Source organism: Acipenser ruthenus, chromosome 28 (genome assembly GCF_902713425.1).
Source record: "Acipenser ruthenus chromosome 28, fAciRut3.2 maternal haplotype, whole genome shotgun sequence".
Classification (NCBI taxonomy): Eukaryota; Metazoa; Chordata; class Actinopteri; order Acipenseriformes; family Acipenseridae; genus Acipenser; species Acipenser ruthenus.
The window spans coordinates 6191299-6209427 of record NC_081216.1 but is presented as its reverse complement, the minus strand read 5'-3'; the positions used below and the strand labels follow the sequence as shown (position 1 = coordinate 6209427).

Genomic DNA, 18129 nt, shown 5'->3' with positions numbered 1-18129 from the left:
TAAAACACGAAACCAAGACAATTTCGCCACAAAACCTTTTTTTTTTTTTTTTTTCACCAAAACCAAGCTGGGGATCCCGAGTTGAAAAAGAATTGAATCAAATTTAATGTCTTACCCATTATGATTTTGTGTCTCAGTTACTGAAAAAGTAGCAATGGATCGCTGCAGCTGGGAGATTGTATGGAAATAGTGCAATGTGATGATTGAGAGATCTACTGCCGGTATGGGCGTGGAGAGACAAGGCTGTATTGGCATCTGCAATGGCGAGAAAGTAAACATAATTGATAATTCCGATTTAATGAGTGATTCCAGGTGAAGGGCATCGTTGAGAGCTGAATTAAAGCCTGTTGTCTTTGGATATTATAAAAGGGGAGAAAGATAATTTGCGCTACTGGAACTTGTAATGTAGACTGAGAGTAAAATGTCGGGAGCTTGGCACTGCTGCTGCTTGACCATAAGAAAGTTTACAAACGAGAGGAGGCCATTCAGCCCATCTTGCTCGTTTGGTTGTTGGTAGCTTATTGATCCCAGTATCTCATCAAGCAGCTTCTTGAAGGATCCCAGGGTGTCAGCTTCAACAACATTACTGGGGAGTTGGTTCCAGACCCTCACAATTCTCTGTGTAAAAAAGTGCCTCCTATTTTCTGTTCTGAATGCCCCTTTATCTAATCTCCATTTGTGACCCCTGGTCCTTGTTTCTTTTTTCAGGTCAAAAAAGTCCCCTGGGTCGACATTGTCTATACATACGTTTTTAGAATTTTGAATGCTTGAATCAGATCGCGTAGTCTTCTTTGTTCAAGACTGAAAAGATTCAATTCTTTTAGCCCGTCTGCATACGACATGCCTTTTTAAACCCGGGATAATTCTGGTTGCTCTTCTTTGCACTCTTTTTCTAGAGCAGCAATATCCTTTTTGTAACGAGGTGACCAGAACTGAACACAATATTTTAGGTGAGGTCTTACTAATGCATTGTAAAGTTTTAACATTTACTTCCCTTGATTTAAATTCAACACTTCTCACAATATATCCGAGCATCTTGTTGGCCTTTTTTATAGCTTCCCCACATTGTCTAGAAGACGACATTTCTGAGTCAACATAAACTCCTAGGTCTTTTTCATAGTTCCCTTCTTCAATTTCAGTATATCCCATATGATATTTATAATACAAATTTTTATTGCCTGCGTGCACTTTTCTCTATTAAATGTCATTTGCCATGTGTCCAGTTCTGAATGCTGTCTAGATCATTTTGAATGACCTTTGCTGCTGCAACAGTGTTTGCCACTCCTCCTATTTTTGTGTCATCTGCAAATTTAACAAGTTTACTTACTATACCAGAATCTAAATCATTAATGTAGATTAGGAATAGCAGAGGACCTAATACTGATCCCTGTGGTACACCACTGGTTACCTCGCTCCATTTTGAGGTTTCTCCTCTAATCCGTACTTTCTGTTTTCTACAAGTTAACCACTCCCTAATCCATGTGCATGCATTTCCTTGAATCCCTACTGCGTTCAGTTTGAGAGTTAATCTTTTATGCGGGACTTTGTCAAAAGCTTTCTGGAAATCTAAATAAACCATGTTGTATGCTTTGCAATTATCAATTGTCAATGTTGCATCCTCAAAAAAATCAAGCCAGTTAGTTAGACACGATCTCCCTTTCCTAAAACCATGCTGACTGTCTCCCAGGATATTGTTCCCATATAGGTAATTTTCCATTTTGGATCTTATTATAGTTTTCCATAAGTTTACATATAATAGAAGTGAGGCTTATTGGTCTGTAGTCACCTGGTTCGGTTTTGTCTCCCTTTTTGTGGATCGGTATTACATTTGCAATTCTCCAGTCTGTCGGTACAACCCCTGTGTCAAGAGACTCTTGCACGATCTTGGTTAGCGGTTTGTGAATAACTTCTTTCATTTCTTTGAGTACTATTGGGAGGATCTCATCCGACCCAGGGGGTTTGTTTATTTTAAGAGCTCCTAGTCCCTTTAACACAGGGGTGTCAAACTCAGTTCCTGGAGGGCCGCAGTGTCTTCTGGCTTTCGTTCCACCCAAGCTCTCAATTACTTAATTGGTCTAATTATTAGATTAACTGGACACATTTAACACATCTCTTCAGGCCTCAAAAGGTTTCACAGGTAGTGTACCTTGAATCAAGTGCGTTTTTAAAACCATCAACTGAAAAAGACCTTGAAAAATATTAAATGTCAAATTCAACAAATAATTCAATCAATTATGTTAATTGAGAGCTTAAGTTGGAATGAAGACCCGACAGCCCTCGAGGACCGGAGTTTGACACCCCTGCTTTAACACTTCTGCCTCTGTTATGGTAAAGTCATTTAAAACTGGATAGGAACAGGTCGACATGTGGGGCATGTTGTCTGTGTCCTCCTTTGTAAAAACCTGTGAAAAGTAATCATTTAATATATTTGCTACTTTTTTTTCTTCGTCTATGATTTTGCCATTTGTGTCTCTTAGACATTTAACCTCCTCTTTGAATGTTCTCTTGCTGTTATAATATTGGAAAAACATTTTGGAATTGGTTTTAGCCCCCTTAGCAATATTGATTGCTATCTATCTCTTGGCCTTTCTAACTTCCTTTTTGATTTGTGTTTGCAGTTCCAAGTACTCTTTCTGTGTACTTTGTTTTTGGTCCCTTTTTAAACGCTCTGTAAAGTGCCTTTTTTCATCAGAATGCATTTCTGAAACTATCTCGGCAACAGTCCACAGAAAAAAAAACTTTTCGTCTCCTTAGGCGCATTTTTTTTGGTATACTTCAAACATAGATAGCTTCAAAATTTCAAATGTGAACATATGTCATTTCCACTTCCAGGTCATAAAAGAATCCCTTCTGTGTATGCAGAAGAGTGAGTTGAGTATGTTGAAGCGATAATGATTATTGCAGCACCTGAACAAAAAACACACGGACCCTGGCGGGCGTTATAGTAATATACTGGGGTTCTGGTATATAGAGGGTTAGGAACTTATTACTGACCCACCACTTAATGCCATCTACTTGTGAAGTATTTAGTCTGCCGTTTGATTGACATCTATGTCATCCAATGGAAGCATCAAAAGTGTTTTTTGTTTTGTTTGATTTGGGTGATTGACTGCCCAACCCCTTGCTCTCCCCGAAAAAAGAAAAAAGAAACTTGAGGACTGATGACTGACACAGGAAGGATGTCTGAGGATGTCCTAAAATAGACACCATACCAATGATTCAGCACCAACAACATGACTACATAGCCCGTTCCATACCCTCAACACTGTGTATGAAGTGTCTCCTTCCCTCAGCCCTAAGTGTAGCTCCATTCAAACTGTCTCCTCTGGTTCTGGTTTCTGTACTATGTGTGAAAGAAACTCACCCACTCGGGTTCGTTGCCCCTTTAAAAATACGACCCAGGACACTCAAATGGATTTTTCAGCGCGGTTGCGCTATTTTTTAATAAACACAAACGTAAAACAAAGCACACAAAATAAACACCTAGCTCTTTCTGAGCACTAACTACACACGCAGGAACCTAACTATCACAGGACGGCTAAGCCGTTTCCCTGTTCCACAAAACTTAACCACACAGGTTTGCACTGTACCTTTTTCCTCGGGACTGCCAGGAAGCAGAGCACTCCTTTCTGCCTCCTTCTCTTTAGCAGCCCCGAGCAGACTGCCTGCTCTCCTTTTAAACCCCGCACCTGGGCCTAATTTCCAATAGCGCCCAGGTGCGGATGATAATTAACAATAAAACAATTAAACAATTAAACAAAACAATAAGACAATTAAGAAATCAATTAGAAAATCCAATGAAACAATAAAGCAACACAAATCAAAACGGTGCATTTCTATAGCAGGGAGGTTTTAACCCCCTCCCTGCTGTTTCTCATAACCCGCTACTTCACATATGCTAAATAGATTCAGTTCTTACCACTTATCTTCATAGATTATTCCTTTAACCCATTGAATTAGTCTGGTTGCTCTCTGATCTAAATTGTTGATGTAGGCCTAGATAAGAAACAAGAGAGGTCCGAGCACATAACCTCGCAGCTCCCCACTGAGCACATGGCCCCACATGGAGGTTTCTCCTCCTACAAGTCCTCTGCTTCCTGTGTTTTAACCACATTTGTATCCCCTTGCATGTACTTGCTTGTATTTTCACAGACTGCAGCTTTTGGATTTAGTCTTTCGTGCAGCACTTTGTCAAAGGCTTTTTGGAATTCCAAGTGATTTTCATAGACTCTTTGTGTGTCCAGCCTTGCAGTGACTTCTTCTTTTTTTTAAAAGAAGTTTTTAAGGTTTGCCAGTCATTTTTCTGAATCCATGCTGGCTGTTGTATTACTGTTCTCAAAATGTAATTTTATGTAAGTGGATTGCAACAACAACTTCACTTCCGTCCATCTAAAACCCCATGCTTCACAATTATTTTCCATTTCATTTCAAACAACTGAATACAATACAAATACCTTGCTAGTCCAGAGTCCGACTGCTGTTAGTTAAAGCGACAAATGCACAAAAACATTACAAGGGTATGGTAACAGCCTTTGCATTAAACTTTAGAAGTTGTGATCTAATTATTGGGATGCAATAACAAAAGATATTTAATGCAGGTTGACAGTAAATTTGCAATTCTTTAGCTTAATGTAAACAAAATAAAAATTAGGCAGCCAGACAATGATGTGTATTAAGTAGAAATATTACTGGTAATATTTTGGAGGCACTAGACCGTTGGAAAGGCATGATCCAGTCTACCTGATCTTCAGCATTCAGAAAGTGAGTCTCCATCCATGGCTGCTCATGGCAGGCCAAGCCTGAGTTTCTACTTTGCAATTTTAATCAAAACACTTCCTGCCTCTGGCTTGAATCTGGATTAAAGTTGAAGTGAAAGGCTGTCTTGTCATCTCTGTTTTAATTTTATGACTTTTTCTGACCTAATAAAAAGTTTTAACGGCAATGGCTTGCAGATAGCTTGTCATTGAAAAGATGTAAATTATTTTGAGCAATACTTTTTTGGTACTTTATTAAGCATTGCTTCAAGGTCTCAATAATGAAATACAAATTAGTATTAATAACTTCATATTAACCGTTGTAATAGTTTAGCGTGTCATTAGGACCCAGTTGACAGCCTGTCTATAGAACAAGAAAGATATCTTAGTGCTTCAGGGTTTTTGTTACATTTGGTACACACTGGAAAACTTTTCACACTATTTGAAGTAGCTCCATGCACCTCCGACTCTATTCCTCTTACCTGACACAAACAAGACCACCCTGTTTACTTTTCACATCAGCTGACAGTGAAATAGCTGGCACAGTTTTCATAGGCCTGAAAACAGCCCTGTCTCCTGATTTTAATATTTGTCTGAAAAGTAAGTAACTTGGAGACAGTGTGTGCCAGGTAGGTAAGCACACAATAGCAAGGTCATTTAAAGCAAGTGTGCTGATAAGCACTGCCACAATTCTACTTCTACAGGATCTCCAAAAGGAGCTTACAAAGTTAACCCTACCCAGTACTCTCAGTACATGAACCAGGACCAGATGAGATTTAGGACAGGGAAGGAGATTAAATGGGTTACTGTGGCAAAGTGGTAACTACGTGCAGGTGAGTGCAGTGCAGAGCGGAATAATCACACAGAAAACGTATGGTACAGGTGCAAGGGTGTTTATTAATGTTTTAATGTCCAGAGCCTTATGGCAACAACCTGTAAATAATAATATTGTTGGAAGTGGTACAACGGCGTGTATCACTCCATTTATATGAATCCCACAGGTTTGACCCGCAACCAAAACGTCCCGTTTTCCTCACCCACACAAACACAGACACAGTTTCTACAGTGCGTGATTTAGGTGCTCGTGGTGAAAAGACAGTCCTGTCGTGAAAGAAGTGCGTGCTGACGTCCGGGTTAATGCTGGCCGACGGCTACAGCTCCGGATTGTGCTAGTAATCTTTAACGACACAAAAGACACACAGTTTACAAGACCAAACTAACAAACAACACTCACAGTTCACGTTCACGGTTTCCTTCTGGTTCTCTCTAACCATTCACAAAGGAACAGATCACTCAAGCCATGCCCCCTATTTATACCCTGGCTCATGACCCCGAGGTTAACGAGCGCATCCGCTCCTCCAATCCTCGGATGCCACGCCGCTTACCGTCCGGGTCACTGAGCTTGGGTGCCGTAGCTCTGCCCCTTTCCTAAATGACCGACTTCCACCTACCCTACGGAATAAATTGTCGTGACATTTAATTAAGGGTACTCTGTTCCTCTCGTACCGTGCCCTCACAGGTCGAGAGGGAGATCTATCACCAAGAATCATTCGATCTCTGTCACAGTTACCTATCCATGTTGTTGATGCAGAATATTTTAGGCTGGATAGCTGTGGGCTGAACACAGAGCCTGCTTAGGGTATGGAATGAAATGCAGGAAAGAGGGTAAGAGACACTTCTTCAAACAGAGTGGTGATGGTATGGAATGAAATGCAGGAAAGAGGGTAAGAGACACTTCTTCACACAGAGTGGTGAGGCTATGGAATGGGTTGCCAAGACATGTTGACGCAGAATCACTTGGATACTTTAAGACCCAACTTGACCAAGTTTTGAGATCAATCAGCTACTATGGTTTTTGTGATGAGGAAAGTCTTCTAGCAATGTAATCGTATAGCACATCTTGTAGTTTTGTTTTTAAATCACAATTCATAGAAGATTTGCTGCATTTTCCCTAATGCTGTTACAGTAGGTCTTGGAAAGTGAATAAACAGACGAGCAACCTGATTTGCATGGGAGGCTCTGGTTTTAGAAGACACATATTTCTGTCTTATTTCACTGCCCATGATGGTGATACTTTCTGTGTATTCTTGCTTTCATAGAGCGACACACTAATGGTTTTTAATAAGCACTTTGTATTAACATTCATTGGCAGTGTTTCTTCATAGTTTTGTATGTGCTATCAATCGCTTTGGATTTCTTACATGTATTGTATGTGGAGGTTTTTAAAATGCGTCAAAATCGTTGTGCATACATTGTGTTGATATCACTGTTTTCTGACTGAATCAAAGTATGTCCTTCTAGCATTAGGCAGGTTCATACTTGAATCGTGTGAATGTCGCTGGGGTGAATTCTCATCTCTCTAATTATGCAACTGTGGTGATTTTTATTGTTTGTTTTTTGTTTTCTTCTGAAACAATTACAGAGGCACAGGCAGCAGTTTTATATTGTTGCTAAGCGACATAATGTTGAGTGGAAAGTGCCTGGTCTGTAGTCCATGACTGAGGTGGAAGGAAAAGCAGACCCCATCTAATAAACAGAGTAGCTCTGTACTCTCAATAATGATTTGTAGACTGCAGGAGCACCTGCTGCAGATTCTGGAATGTGTTTAACCATCTCTAATGAGTCATTTTCAAAAGATTTGCATAAATACACAGGATATCTGCATACTGGTCATATGAGGGCTGGATTTTTTTTCACTGGGGAAAAATATATATATATTAATTTCACAGCCTAAAAATAGATATTCAAAACTATGAATAATATTCATTAAGACAGAAAAAATAGCATTGTCACATTTAAAATTAATAATTCTCTAGAAATGTTCCTAAATATTTAAATGCTAAATTTGTATATATAAATATATATATATATATATATATATATATATATATATATATATATATATATATATATATATATATATATATATATATATATATATAATATATATATATACACACACATATATACTGTATATACACTGAGTGTACAAAACATTGTGGCATGGGGCATTATCCTGCTGAGAATCCATTAGCAGATGGATACACTGCTGCCAGGAAGGGATGCACCTGATTGGCAATAATGTTTAGATATCCTGTGGCATTCAAACGTTGCTCCACTTTTATCAAGGGGCCCAATGTGTGCCATGAAAACACACCCCACACCATCACACCACCACTACCAGCCTGCAATGTTGACACGCGGCATGATGGATGCATGTACTCATGTGGTTTTCTCCATACCCTAGTCCTCCCATCAGCGTGAAACAGCAGGAACCGGGATTCATCAGACCAGGCAATGTTTTTCCAATCCTCCAGTGTTTTCGTTCCTTAGCCCACTGCAACCACAGTTTCTTGTGTTTTGCTGAAAGAAGTGGAACTCTGTTAGGTTATCGGCTGCCATACCCCATTCGTGTCAAGGTACGACGAGTTGTGCATTCTTTTATGGGTCTTTCGGCACCAATGTTGTACTGGACTGTCAGTTGACTAACTGTAGTCTGTCTGTTGCTCTGCACAATTCGTGTCAGCCTCCTTTGGCCTCTCAACCATGAATGAGCCGTTTTCGACCACTGGCCTGCCGTTGGCTGGATGTCCTTTGGGTGGTGGACCATCCTTGATACACACGGGAAACTTGAGCATGAAAAACCCAGCAGCGTTGCAGTTCTTCACACACTCAAACCGGCGCGTCTGGCAACTACTACCATATCCCGTTCAAAGGCACTTACTGTAAATCTTTTGTCTTGCCCATTTACCCTCTGAATGGCACACATACAGTATACAATCCATGTCTCAATTGTGTCAAGGCTTAAAAATCCTTCTTTGACCTGTCTCCCCTTCATCTACACTGATTGAAGTGGATTTAACAGGTTACATCAATAAGGGATCATAGCTTTCACCTGGATTCACCTCGTCGGTCTATTTCATGGAAAGAGCAGGTGTTCCTAATGTTTTGTACACTCAGTGTGTGTGTGTGTGTGTGTGTGTGATTTTTTATATATATATATATATATATATATATATATTATATATATATACAGTGCTTTGCAAAAGTATTCAGACCCCTGACCAATTCTATGGTATAAATGGTACACTGAAATTTAGTTCTGTTTGATATTTTATTTTAAAACACTGAAACTCAAAATCAATTATTGTAAGGTGACATTGGTTATGTTGGGAAATATTTTTAAGAAAAATAAAAAACTGAAATATCTTGCTTGCATAAGTATTCAACCCCCACACATTAATATTTGGTAGAGCCACCTTTCGCTGCAATAACAGCTTTAAGTCTTTTGGGGTAAGTATGTACCAGCTTTGCACACAGTGTCGGAGTGATTTTGGCCCATTCTTCTTGGCCAATTTGCTCCAGGTTGTTCAGGTTGGTTGGACGACGCTTGTGGACCGCAATTTTCAAATAGTGCCACAGATTCTCAATGGGATTGAGATCAGGACTTTGACTGGGCCACTGTAGGACATTCACCTTTTTGTTCTTGAGCCACTCCAATGTTGCTTTGGCCTTGTGCTTGGGATCATTGTCCTGCTGAAAGGTGAATTTCCTCCCAAGCTTCAGTTTTTTAGCAGACTGAAGCAGGTTCTCTTGCAGTATTTCCCTGTATTTTGCTCCATCCATTCTTCCTTCAATTTTAACAAGATGCCCAGTCCCTGCTGATGAGAAGCATCCCCACAGCATGATGCTGCCACCACCATACTTCACTGTAGGGATGGTGTGTCTTGAGGCATGGGCAGTGTTAGGTTTGCGCCACACATAGCGCTTTGAGTTTTGGCCAGAAAGCTCTATCTTGGTCTCATCTGACCACAAAACCTTTTCCCACATCGCAGCTGGGTCACTCTCATGCTTTCTGGCAAACTCCAGACGTGTTTTCAGATGGTACTTTTTGAGTAACGCCTTCTTTCTTGCCACCCTCCCACACAGGCCAGTGTTATGCAGAGCTTTTGATATGGTTGACTGGTGCACCATTACTCCACTCCCAGCCACTGAACTCTGTAGCTCCTTCAAAGTGATTGTTGGCCTCTCTGTGGCTTCTCTCACAAGTCTCCTTGTTTGAGCGCTGAGTTTTGAGGGACGGCCTTTTCTTGGCAGTGCCTGGGTGGTGTGATGCAGCTTCCACTTCCTGATTGATCCAGCTGTGCTCACTGGGATATCCAAACACTTGGATATTATTTTGTACCCTTTCCCTAATCTATGCATTTGTATTACTTTATCTCTAACTTCTGTAGAATGCTCTTTGGTCTTCATTTTCCTTCAGATTCACAGCCTGACCAATGATCCTTCAACAGTGGGGTTTTTATCCAGAAAATGTGACAGCAACTTTTAATGGTTCACAGGTGGAGGCCAATGGTAAGGTAATTGTGTCCTCGTTAGGGCAATTTATTTCATCGGTGTAAACTGGGAGCTTCCACAGCACAGGTGTTGAATACTTATGCAAGCAAGATATTTCAGTTTTTTTATTTTTCTTAATTATTTCCCAACATAAAACCAATGTCACCTTACAATAATTGATTTTGAGTTTCAGTGTTTTAAAATAAAATATCAAACAGAACGAAATTTCAATGTACCATTTGTAATTCAGTAATATGAGAGAATTGGTCAGGGGTCTGAATACTTTTGAAAGGCACTGTGTGTGTGTGTGTGTGTGTATATATATATATATATATATATGTATATATGTATATATATATATATATATATATATATATATATATATATATATATATATATATATATATACACACACATATAAAGTGCTCCCTCACCTATAATTTTTATAATGCGCCTTGGATGCAACACTCCTACAGCATGTCCCCCAATTCCCTATACTAGTGATTCATGCAATATGTCTACAGTAATGTAGGAACAATTCAATAATTGAGAATTCAGAGTTTATCTGGGTTGATTAGTTCTCGTATTAATAATATTTAGTTGACGTGTTACAAAGATCAAGGATTTACTATGAACACACACATACACACGCGAGAAACAAGCAATGTTTAATCAATAGGAGTATTTTATTAAGTACACAAATAATAAACAGAAATTAGAAAAGTCAGAAAGTAAATCTTGGTCTCTAAGCAGAAAACACAAGTCAAAAGCTTTCACTGCATTAATGTGGCTAACAGGGCAATTGAAATATGACGCTGCCTGTCTGCTCACACACCAAGCAGCAACTTCAACAGCTAAGCAGGCTGTGATGTAGCTAGTAACTTGCTCACACACATACATACCCACATACACGCACAGCTTAAACTGAAATGATGCATACAATCTTAGAGTATATCACATTAAGCTTATTAATGGTATATAGATTAAGGGTATAACAAGTTTACTTTTAAAGAAATTCTTCTTACACCAATGAGGTAGATTACTTATAGTTACTTCATAGTTTCATTATAAGTTATTTCACACGCAAAGTGTGCAAACTAAATAATTAATGGTTCAATTACATGTGAATGTGTTACAATTAACTAATTTAACTAGGAGTTTATGTTGACTCAGAAATGTCTTCATCTAGACAATGTGGGGAAGCTATAAAAAAGGCCAACAAGATGCTCGGATATATTGTGGGAAGTGTTGAATTTGAATCAAGGGAAGTAATGTTAAAACTTTACAATGCATTAGTAAGACCTCACCTAAAATATTGTGTTCAGTTCTGGTCACCTCGTTACAAAAAGGATATTGCTGCTCTAGAAAGAGTGCAAAGAAGAGCAACCAGAATTATCCCGGGTTTAAAAGGTATGTTGTATGCAGACAGGCTAAAATAATTGAATTATTCAGTCTTGAACAAAGAAGACGACGCGGTGATCTGATTCAGGCATTCAAAATCCTAAAAGCTATAGACAATGTCGACCCAGGGGACTTTTTTGACCTGAAAAAAGAAACAAGGACCATGGGTCACAAATGGAGATTAGATAAAGGGGCATTAAGAACAGAAAATAGGAGGCACTTTTTACACAGAGAATTGTGAGGGTCTGGAACCAACTCCCCAGTAATGTTGTTGAAGCTGACACCCTGGGATCCTTCAAGAAGCTGCTTGATGAGATTCTGGGATCAATAAGCTACTAACAACCAAACGAGCAAGATGGGCTGTATGGCCTCCTCTCATTTGTAAACTTTCTTATGTTCTTAATATTTAAGTCCAGAATAGACAGAATTTTCCAAATTAAAAGGCCTTAAAAAATAAAAAATAAAAATAAAATAAAATAATAATAAAAAAAAAATTCCGCTCTTATGCTAGTGTTTTCTACTTTCATAAGCTAGCATCTCTGCACTGAGCTGATAAACTCCATGAATACCTCAAATGTTAGTAACAGATAAGTTTATCAGTTTCTATTCCTTTGTTCCCATTCTGCACTGCACTATGACTAAATGTATAATAACCATAGCTGTAAAAGACATGCAAGCCTATGTACCTCTCATCACAACACTAAAGACATCTAAGCCTTACAGAGGAAAACTGGTGTTCTAATTTCTTTTTTTTATCATATCAGTAAGGAAGTAATTGGTGTGACCATCTAACTAATTCTGATGAAACTGTCTAATGCAGGGGTGTCAAACTCAGTTCCTGGAGGGCCGCAGTGTCTTCTGGCTTTCGTTCCACCCAAGCGCTCAATTACTTTGGTCTAATTATGTGATTAACTGGACACATTTAACAGGCCTCAAAATGTGTCATAGGTAGTGTACCTTGAATCAAGTGCATTTTTAAAATCATCAACTGTAAAAGACCTTGAAAAATATTAAATATGTCAAATTTAACAAATAATTAGATCAGTTATGTTAATTGAGAGCTTAAGTTGGAATGAAAACCAGAAGACCCTGCGGCCCTCGAGGACTGGAGTTTGACACCCCTGGTAAGGATACAATTGCATTTAACACCATTCCATGATAGTTAAAATATTTTGTTATAAAATCAAGAAAGAGTTACTGGTCCTTCGAAGTACAGTTGCATTGTATACAAACTGAACACTTTTCAGGCATTCCTTTTATTATTTTTCATTTTTATTTTATTTTATATTTCATTAAGGATTTTCTGCTTTGACTGAAAACTGTTTCTGTAGCCCTTCTTTAACGGTTTCATTTAATGAACTGTATAATGACCCCTAGTGTTAAGAGGAAGAAGTGACAGTTTAATATGTTGTTGCCTTACACTCTGTAGCCAGACTGACTGTCCCGAGTAAAGCAATGAATGTACCAAGATCAGTTGTAGCCAAAGCAGGTTTTATTACACACTGCATTTTCATAGACCCCATTCCAGCTGTTTAAGAGAATGAAAGACTGACAGACCCAGAAAGGCGGAGGCCAGAACTATGATGAAATATGACCCTGAGGAGTAATCTGTTTCAGACATAGTTTAAAGGAGGAATAGCCTTTTAATACATTAAGTCATCAAGAATGGCTAAATCCCGTTACAATCCACTTTCTGTTGCATTCCTTCCTTACACAGTTACATCTGATGTGCATAGAATAATAAACACTTAAAATAAGTGCAATAAACAGTTAGGGTTAGGTTGGAATAAAAACCTGGACTGGATTAGGATTTTGGTGCCAGATTTAACCACCTCTGATTTGTGTTAGACTAATAACTTTCTCAAATGATTCCCGATTGTTTAGTTTGAGGCTTTATTGTCCCTTTCATTATGATATGATATAGTCTGTATTGTCTTACTAACACGCTGGAGATTGTCTTCTGTCTGACAGTCTCTCTCTCTTGCTCTCTGTTTCTCTTCAGGTGGGTGATGCGATGAGGCAGATGCAGGAAAGGAAGAACATTGGAAAGGTCATTCTTGTGCCAGAGGCTGAGAAAGAAGAGAAGAAAGAGGAGAACTAGGGCAGCACAGGAGCCACGCAGCCAGCCTCTACGAAAGGTTGTTCAGTTGTGATCCGAGTTCATTTGCTGATCTTTTCAGGACCTGGTAACAGATCTGACCGCTGAAGACACCCCCCCTTCCCCATAAGTACATAGCAAGTCTCCCCAGTTGCCCTTTTTAATCCACTTTGTACAATTTATTAAATCTACCCCTGCATACCTTTTGGTTGCAGTTTTATTGTTGTGCATGGAGAGGTTGAATCAAGTTAAAAACATTTTCCTCTGATATATACATTTAGATCTTGGAGGGCTCAAATCCACAGCACAATATTGTTTAGATAGTAGACTTGATTTTTCTGTCTGTATAATCATTGAATTTTAAAATAAATAACACAGCCAAAAACCTACAACGTAATTTAATATCGCTAATGCAAACATTAATGTTCGGAAGGCTTATGCATGCCTTGCTGTTATGTTAAACAAACAAACAAAAAAAAACCTTTAGAAGTATAACTAAAATGCTAGAAGGAATGCAGAACGAGCAGGCACAGTGAAAGATCACTAACTTTATTTGTAATGGAGTGCATGTTAGCCTCATTTCGAATCGACATTATACTCTCTTGAGATTTATTAATGGCCTGTTTAATGTATGTGTTTGCTAAACCTTTCTTCTATAATAAATCACTGAAAACCATTTTAAATCTCTTTTCAGGTCCTTGGAAAAATAATACCAGACATAATGCTGCTGTGTTTTCCGCAAATGTATTTTGCTTCTAGAAGTCTGAATGTAGAGGGTTGTCATAGCAACAGTTCATTGTAACCACAGAAACTGTGTTGCACTAAATATCCGTCATAACATTGAGATCCTTTTGGAACTCTCGCTCAGTCAGACACTAGCTGTGTTGCCAATTTAGTTAAGAGCCAGAAAAAAGCCATGCTTCTGACAAATACAAAGGCTTGCTGAGAAGGAGGAATTTATTCGCAAATACTAAAATACTTTAGCACAAATGTACCACAAACAGGTGGCATTAATTAGTACATCTATATTTAACACTGAGAATATTGCCCATCTCCTTTTCTTAGTAGTTTGTCATGCTCCCAGAAAGGTTATCTCTGCTTTCAGGTCCTTAAAGTTTAGCAATGGATTAAATTCAGTTTGTGAACCACTAAGGCTATTTGGAAACTTAACCATGTATCCATTGGTGTGTGCGTGCGTGTGTGTGTGTGTGTGTGTGCTTTACTGTGCAGGGCTCGGACTATGCATTCAAGTAAATCCATGTAAAGCTATTCCCTGGTTATTCTGTAATTTACAGCTGATGAATTGCCTATTGTTGGTTAGAGCTTGGAGCTACAATCTCTGCTAGTAACTTCAGTGATTTCATGCGTGGCCATTATTGATGATGATGATGAGAATGGCCCCTTAAAATAAATTCAGTAATCTGTATAACAAATGGGTCAAATGCCTTACAGAAGTGTTATATTTTGAATATCAAGCTGGCAGACTTTTTAAAACATACTACTTCTCTCCAAGTTAAGAATCCACCTGTTGATACATATAGCCATTGGGACAGTATTGAACATGCTTTGCCTGCCTGCCTTTTTTAATAGTAACCAAATTAGCCTGTAAGAGTCCGAGCCCTGGTGCTTGTGTTTGGACAGTTTGTATTGATATTTGCACTTCACTTGCAATCGCAGACCTTATGTTTTGTACCTGTGATGGTTTTGCAGAGAACGTCTTTTTGATGACGAAGCTAAAATGAAGGAAGATAGGGGGGTTCTCAAGACCATTTGCAGTAAGTTTAAGGGTGCCAAATTGTATAATGTAATACTTGGGTGGAGAGCTTGCTTTACTTGAAATGTCTGCATTTGTGTGGCTCCTGTATATCTGAGGATACACAAGCTACATTTTCTTTATGAAATTAGTCATGTTTGGTCAGTATATGGCGCAGGTATTTCTTATAACTAAACTCATGGTATATTCCCAAAGAATTATCAGGCCCATTTGCTATTTTCATAAATGAGCACCATGTTGCCCACATTTTATGACTGATTTGCAAAGAAGTAATATTTGTTCTTTAGAAAATGATGCATTGTTGAAAAATGTAGATTGCAAGTCTCAGTCAAACTTTGTTAATTTTATCCCCCAATAAAATAACCATGGTCCCAGAAGAAATGGATAGAATCAGTTTAGAATTAAGTAATTTCAGTTTATTTTTAAAAAGGTCATTAAGTAACTTCCATTTGTATTGTGTTTTTTATACAAAAAGTTCAAACTGCCACTGCAACTGGCCATGTTTTATACAGAATAATCCCAAGGTTTTGGTTGTATTCAATTCTAAGCATTATATTCTACATGGTTTCAAAAATGCTAAACTTTCTTTCATTGAAAGCCTACATGTGTGACGGTCCATGTGATTTAGATAGACAACAGTATTTTTTTAAACAACTAAACCAGTTGCACCAAATAGTTTATCGGGTGTATTGTTAAGAAAATAATGAGCACCTGTTTTTGTCCCAAATTGAAAATCACAAAACGTTGGAGGCCCGCTAAGTAATAGCTCAATAATCTGAGGCAGATCTTTTTATAAGGGAGTATTGATAAGCCTTTGCTATAAAGAAGTCCTTTATAAATGCTGCCTGCTAATAAAATATTGGGAACAGGTTACTGTGCCTTTTTGGGTTTTTTTGTACTTAGTCACATAGCCTTACTACAGCTGCCAGTTTGTAAACCTTTGTACTACTTACTCATAACAACAATTTGAAATCCACTTTATCTCCTTATTAACACTAAAAACATTATTACTGGTTCTCTGTTTTGTATCTGCTTACTGTCTTCTATATGTGTACCCACTTTATTTCTGGATTTTATACCAAGTTTACCACAATTTGGTGTTTGGGTTGTTCATTTGTACTTTGTCTCTGTTAAATAAGCTTCTGCATAATGTAGCTTGTATGTTGTGCTATTAAACACAAGAGCTCAGATGGCTATGGTGCTTTACCCATGACACCTTGAATAATTTGTGCTTCAAAACTCATCTCTCTGTCACTCTCAGGACTCAACACATGAACCGAGTATTGATTAAAAAAGGGAATATTAAAGTATGCGCTTGATTTGCATTTCTGAAATTAGGTATACCGAAACATACCAACCTGACCTTACTTTTATACATCAACTGACCAAAGAAACATTCCAGAAACAAAACAAAACAAAAATTATAAAAAAAAATTAAGACCTATGTGCCAACTGATTTCAGATTTTTTTTTCTTAGAAATGAAAATAAGTCACATGAGAATTTCTAATTCAAAGGTTTTCCAGGCTCCTAAAGGATGTGGATCTGTGGTACCATTTGTAAAACCAGTGATTCAAGTAAAACTGAATTATGTACACTTATGTTAAAAGCCATCACCAAGCTCTTTTCATCATGTAATGCCTTCTTTTTGCTACTGCAGTAAATAAATATTAAACACGCCTCAACTGTAAGGTCATGATGCATTTATACATGGTCAGTTCCCATGTAGACATGCGTTATTCTGTTCTACGGATCCAAGGTTAAATTAAGGATCTTGTGCTTTCCATTAGGAATTATCAGTCCCACATGCACACACATAGTCAGTCGCTGTAGTGCATACTGTGCAAGCCGACAGGATACAAAGTCATAGGAAGTCTCAATCCATTTGAACTTCAAGCTCTGGAAAGTTTATCAGACCTAATTTTACCCAAGGGTCTCCTATCGTAGCCTCATTTTTCAGAACAGCTTTTCATTTGATAATGATGTACTTTCACCTAAACAATTTTTAGCTCCAATTTTATATTTTCTTTTTTTTTTTTTCAGAGCTGCCATAAAAAGTGAAGTTTCTCACAAAATGTTTACACTGCATTTACACTCAACTTGTTGCGCCAGTTGATTACAAAGCAAAGAGTATGGTCTGCAGTTGGAAAGCCTGGTGATGGCTGTTGATTTCAGTATTAAATGAGGTTCTAGACAACACAAATGATTTACAGTTTTGTTTCAACAAAACATAAAGCAAATTGTGTTCTTTTTGTGTAGTTTCTTTTACCTATTAAGATGAACGCTGGCTTTCATGTTGTAATTTAATTCTACAATGTAATTCAAAGATTGTCTTTATGTTAAAACCCTTTGAAAAATTCTGCTTCTGTGCTTCGTATCCAGGTTGTTTACATAGACAAGAACCTGTAATGCTTTTCTGCCTGATGTTACCATATGCCTTACATGTTTTCCAATATTAATAAAGAGCATAATAAAAAAAAAGCATGTTGTGGATTTTTGTCTTCAGCTTCAAGTTAAGTTGACTTTTAAAGTTGTCGGCACAAATCCTAATAGTTAAATTGATTCCAGTACATCTTGCCCTTTTGGCACTTCCATTCACCACACAGATGTGCAGGCTGGATTTTGAATCTCTATACCTGGTACTACACTACGTTAAAGAAATAATTTGCAAGCCAGGTAGTGCTGCACTTCATTTTACCTGGAGGGGGACATTTCCCCACCCCTTCAACAGCTTTCTTCATGGAATTAACGAACCTGCTGCTTTCAT

General features: G+C 38.1%; 1 protein-coding gene across 2 annotated transcripts in view; it reads left to right on the top strand.

Annotated features, from left to right (window-relative positions):
* LOC117435041 (synaptic vesicle membrane protein VAT-1 homolog) overlaps positions 1–17843 on the top strand; it is a 54071-nt gene extending 36228 nt beyond the window's left edge. The window contains exons 6-7 of one of the 2 annotated variants that reach the window (XM_034057917.3): positions 13495–13630; positions 14285–17843. In XM_034057917.3, the coding sequence (XP_033913808.1) occupies positions 13495–13593 (99 nt within the window). In that variant the 3' untranslated portion in view covers positions 13594–13630; positions 14285–17843. Of the gene's footprint in view, positions 1–13494 lie in introns of both variants that reach the window. The other variant, XM_034057916.3, reaches the window with a different exon arrangement.
* Positions 17844–18129: the final 286 nt, after the last annotated feature.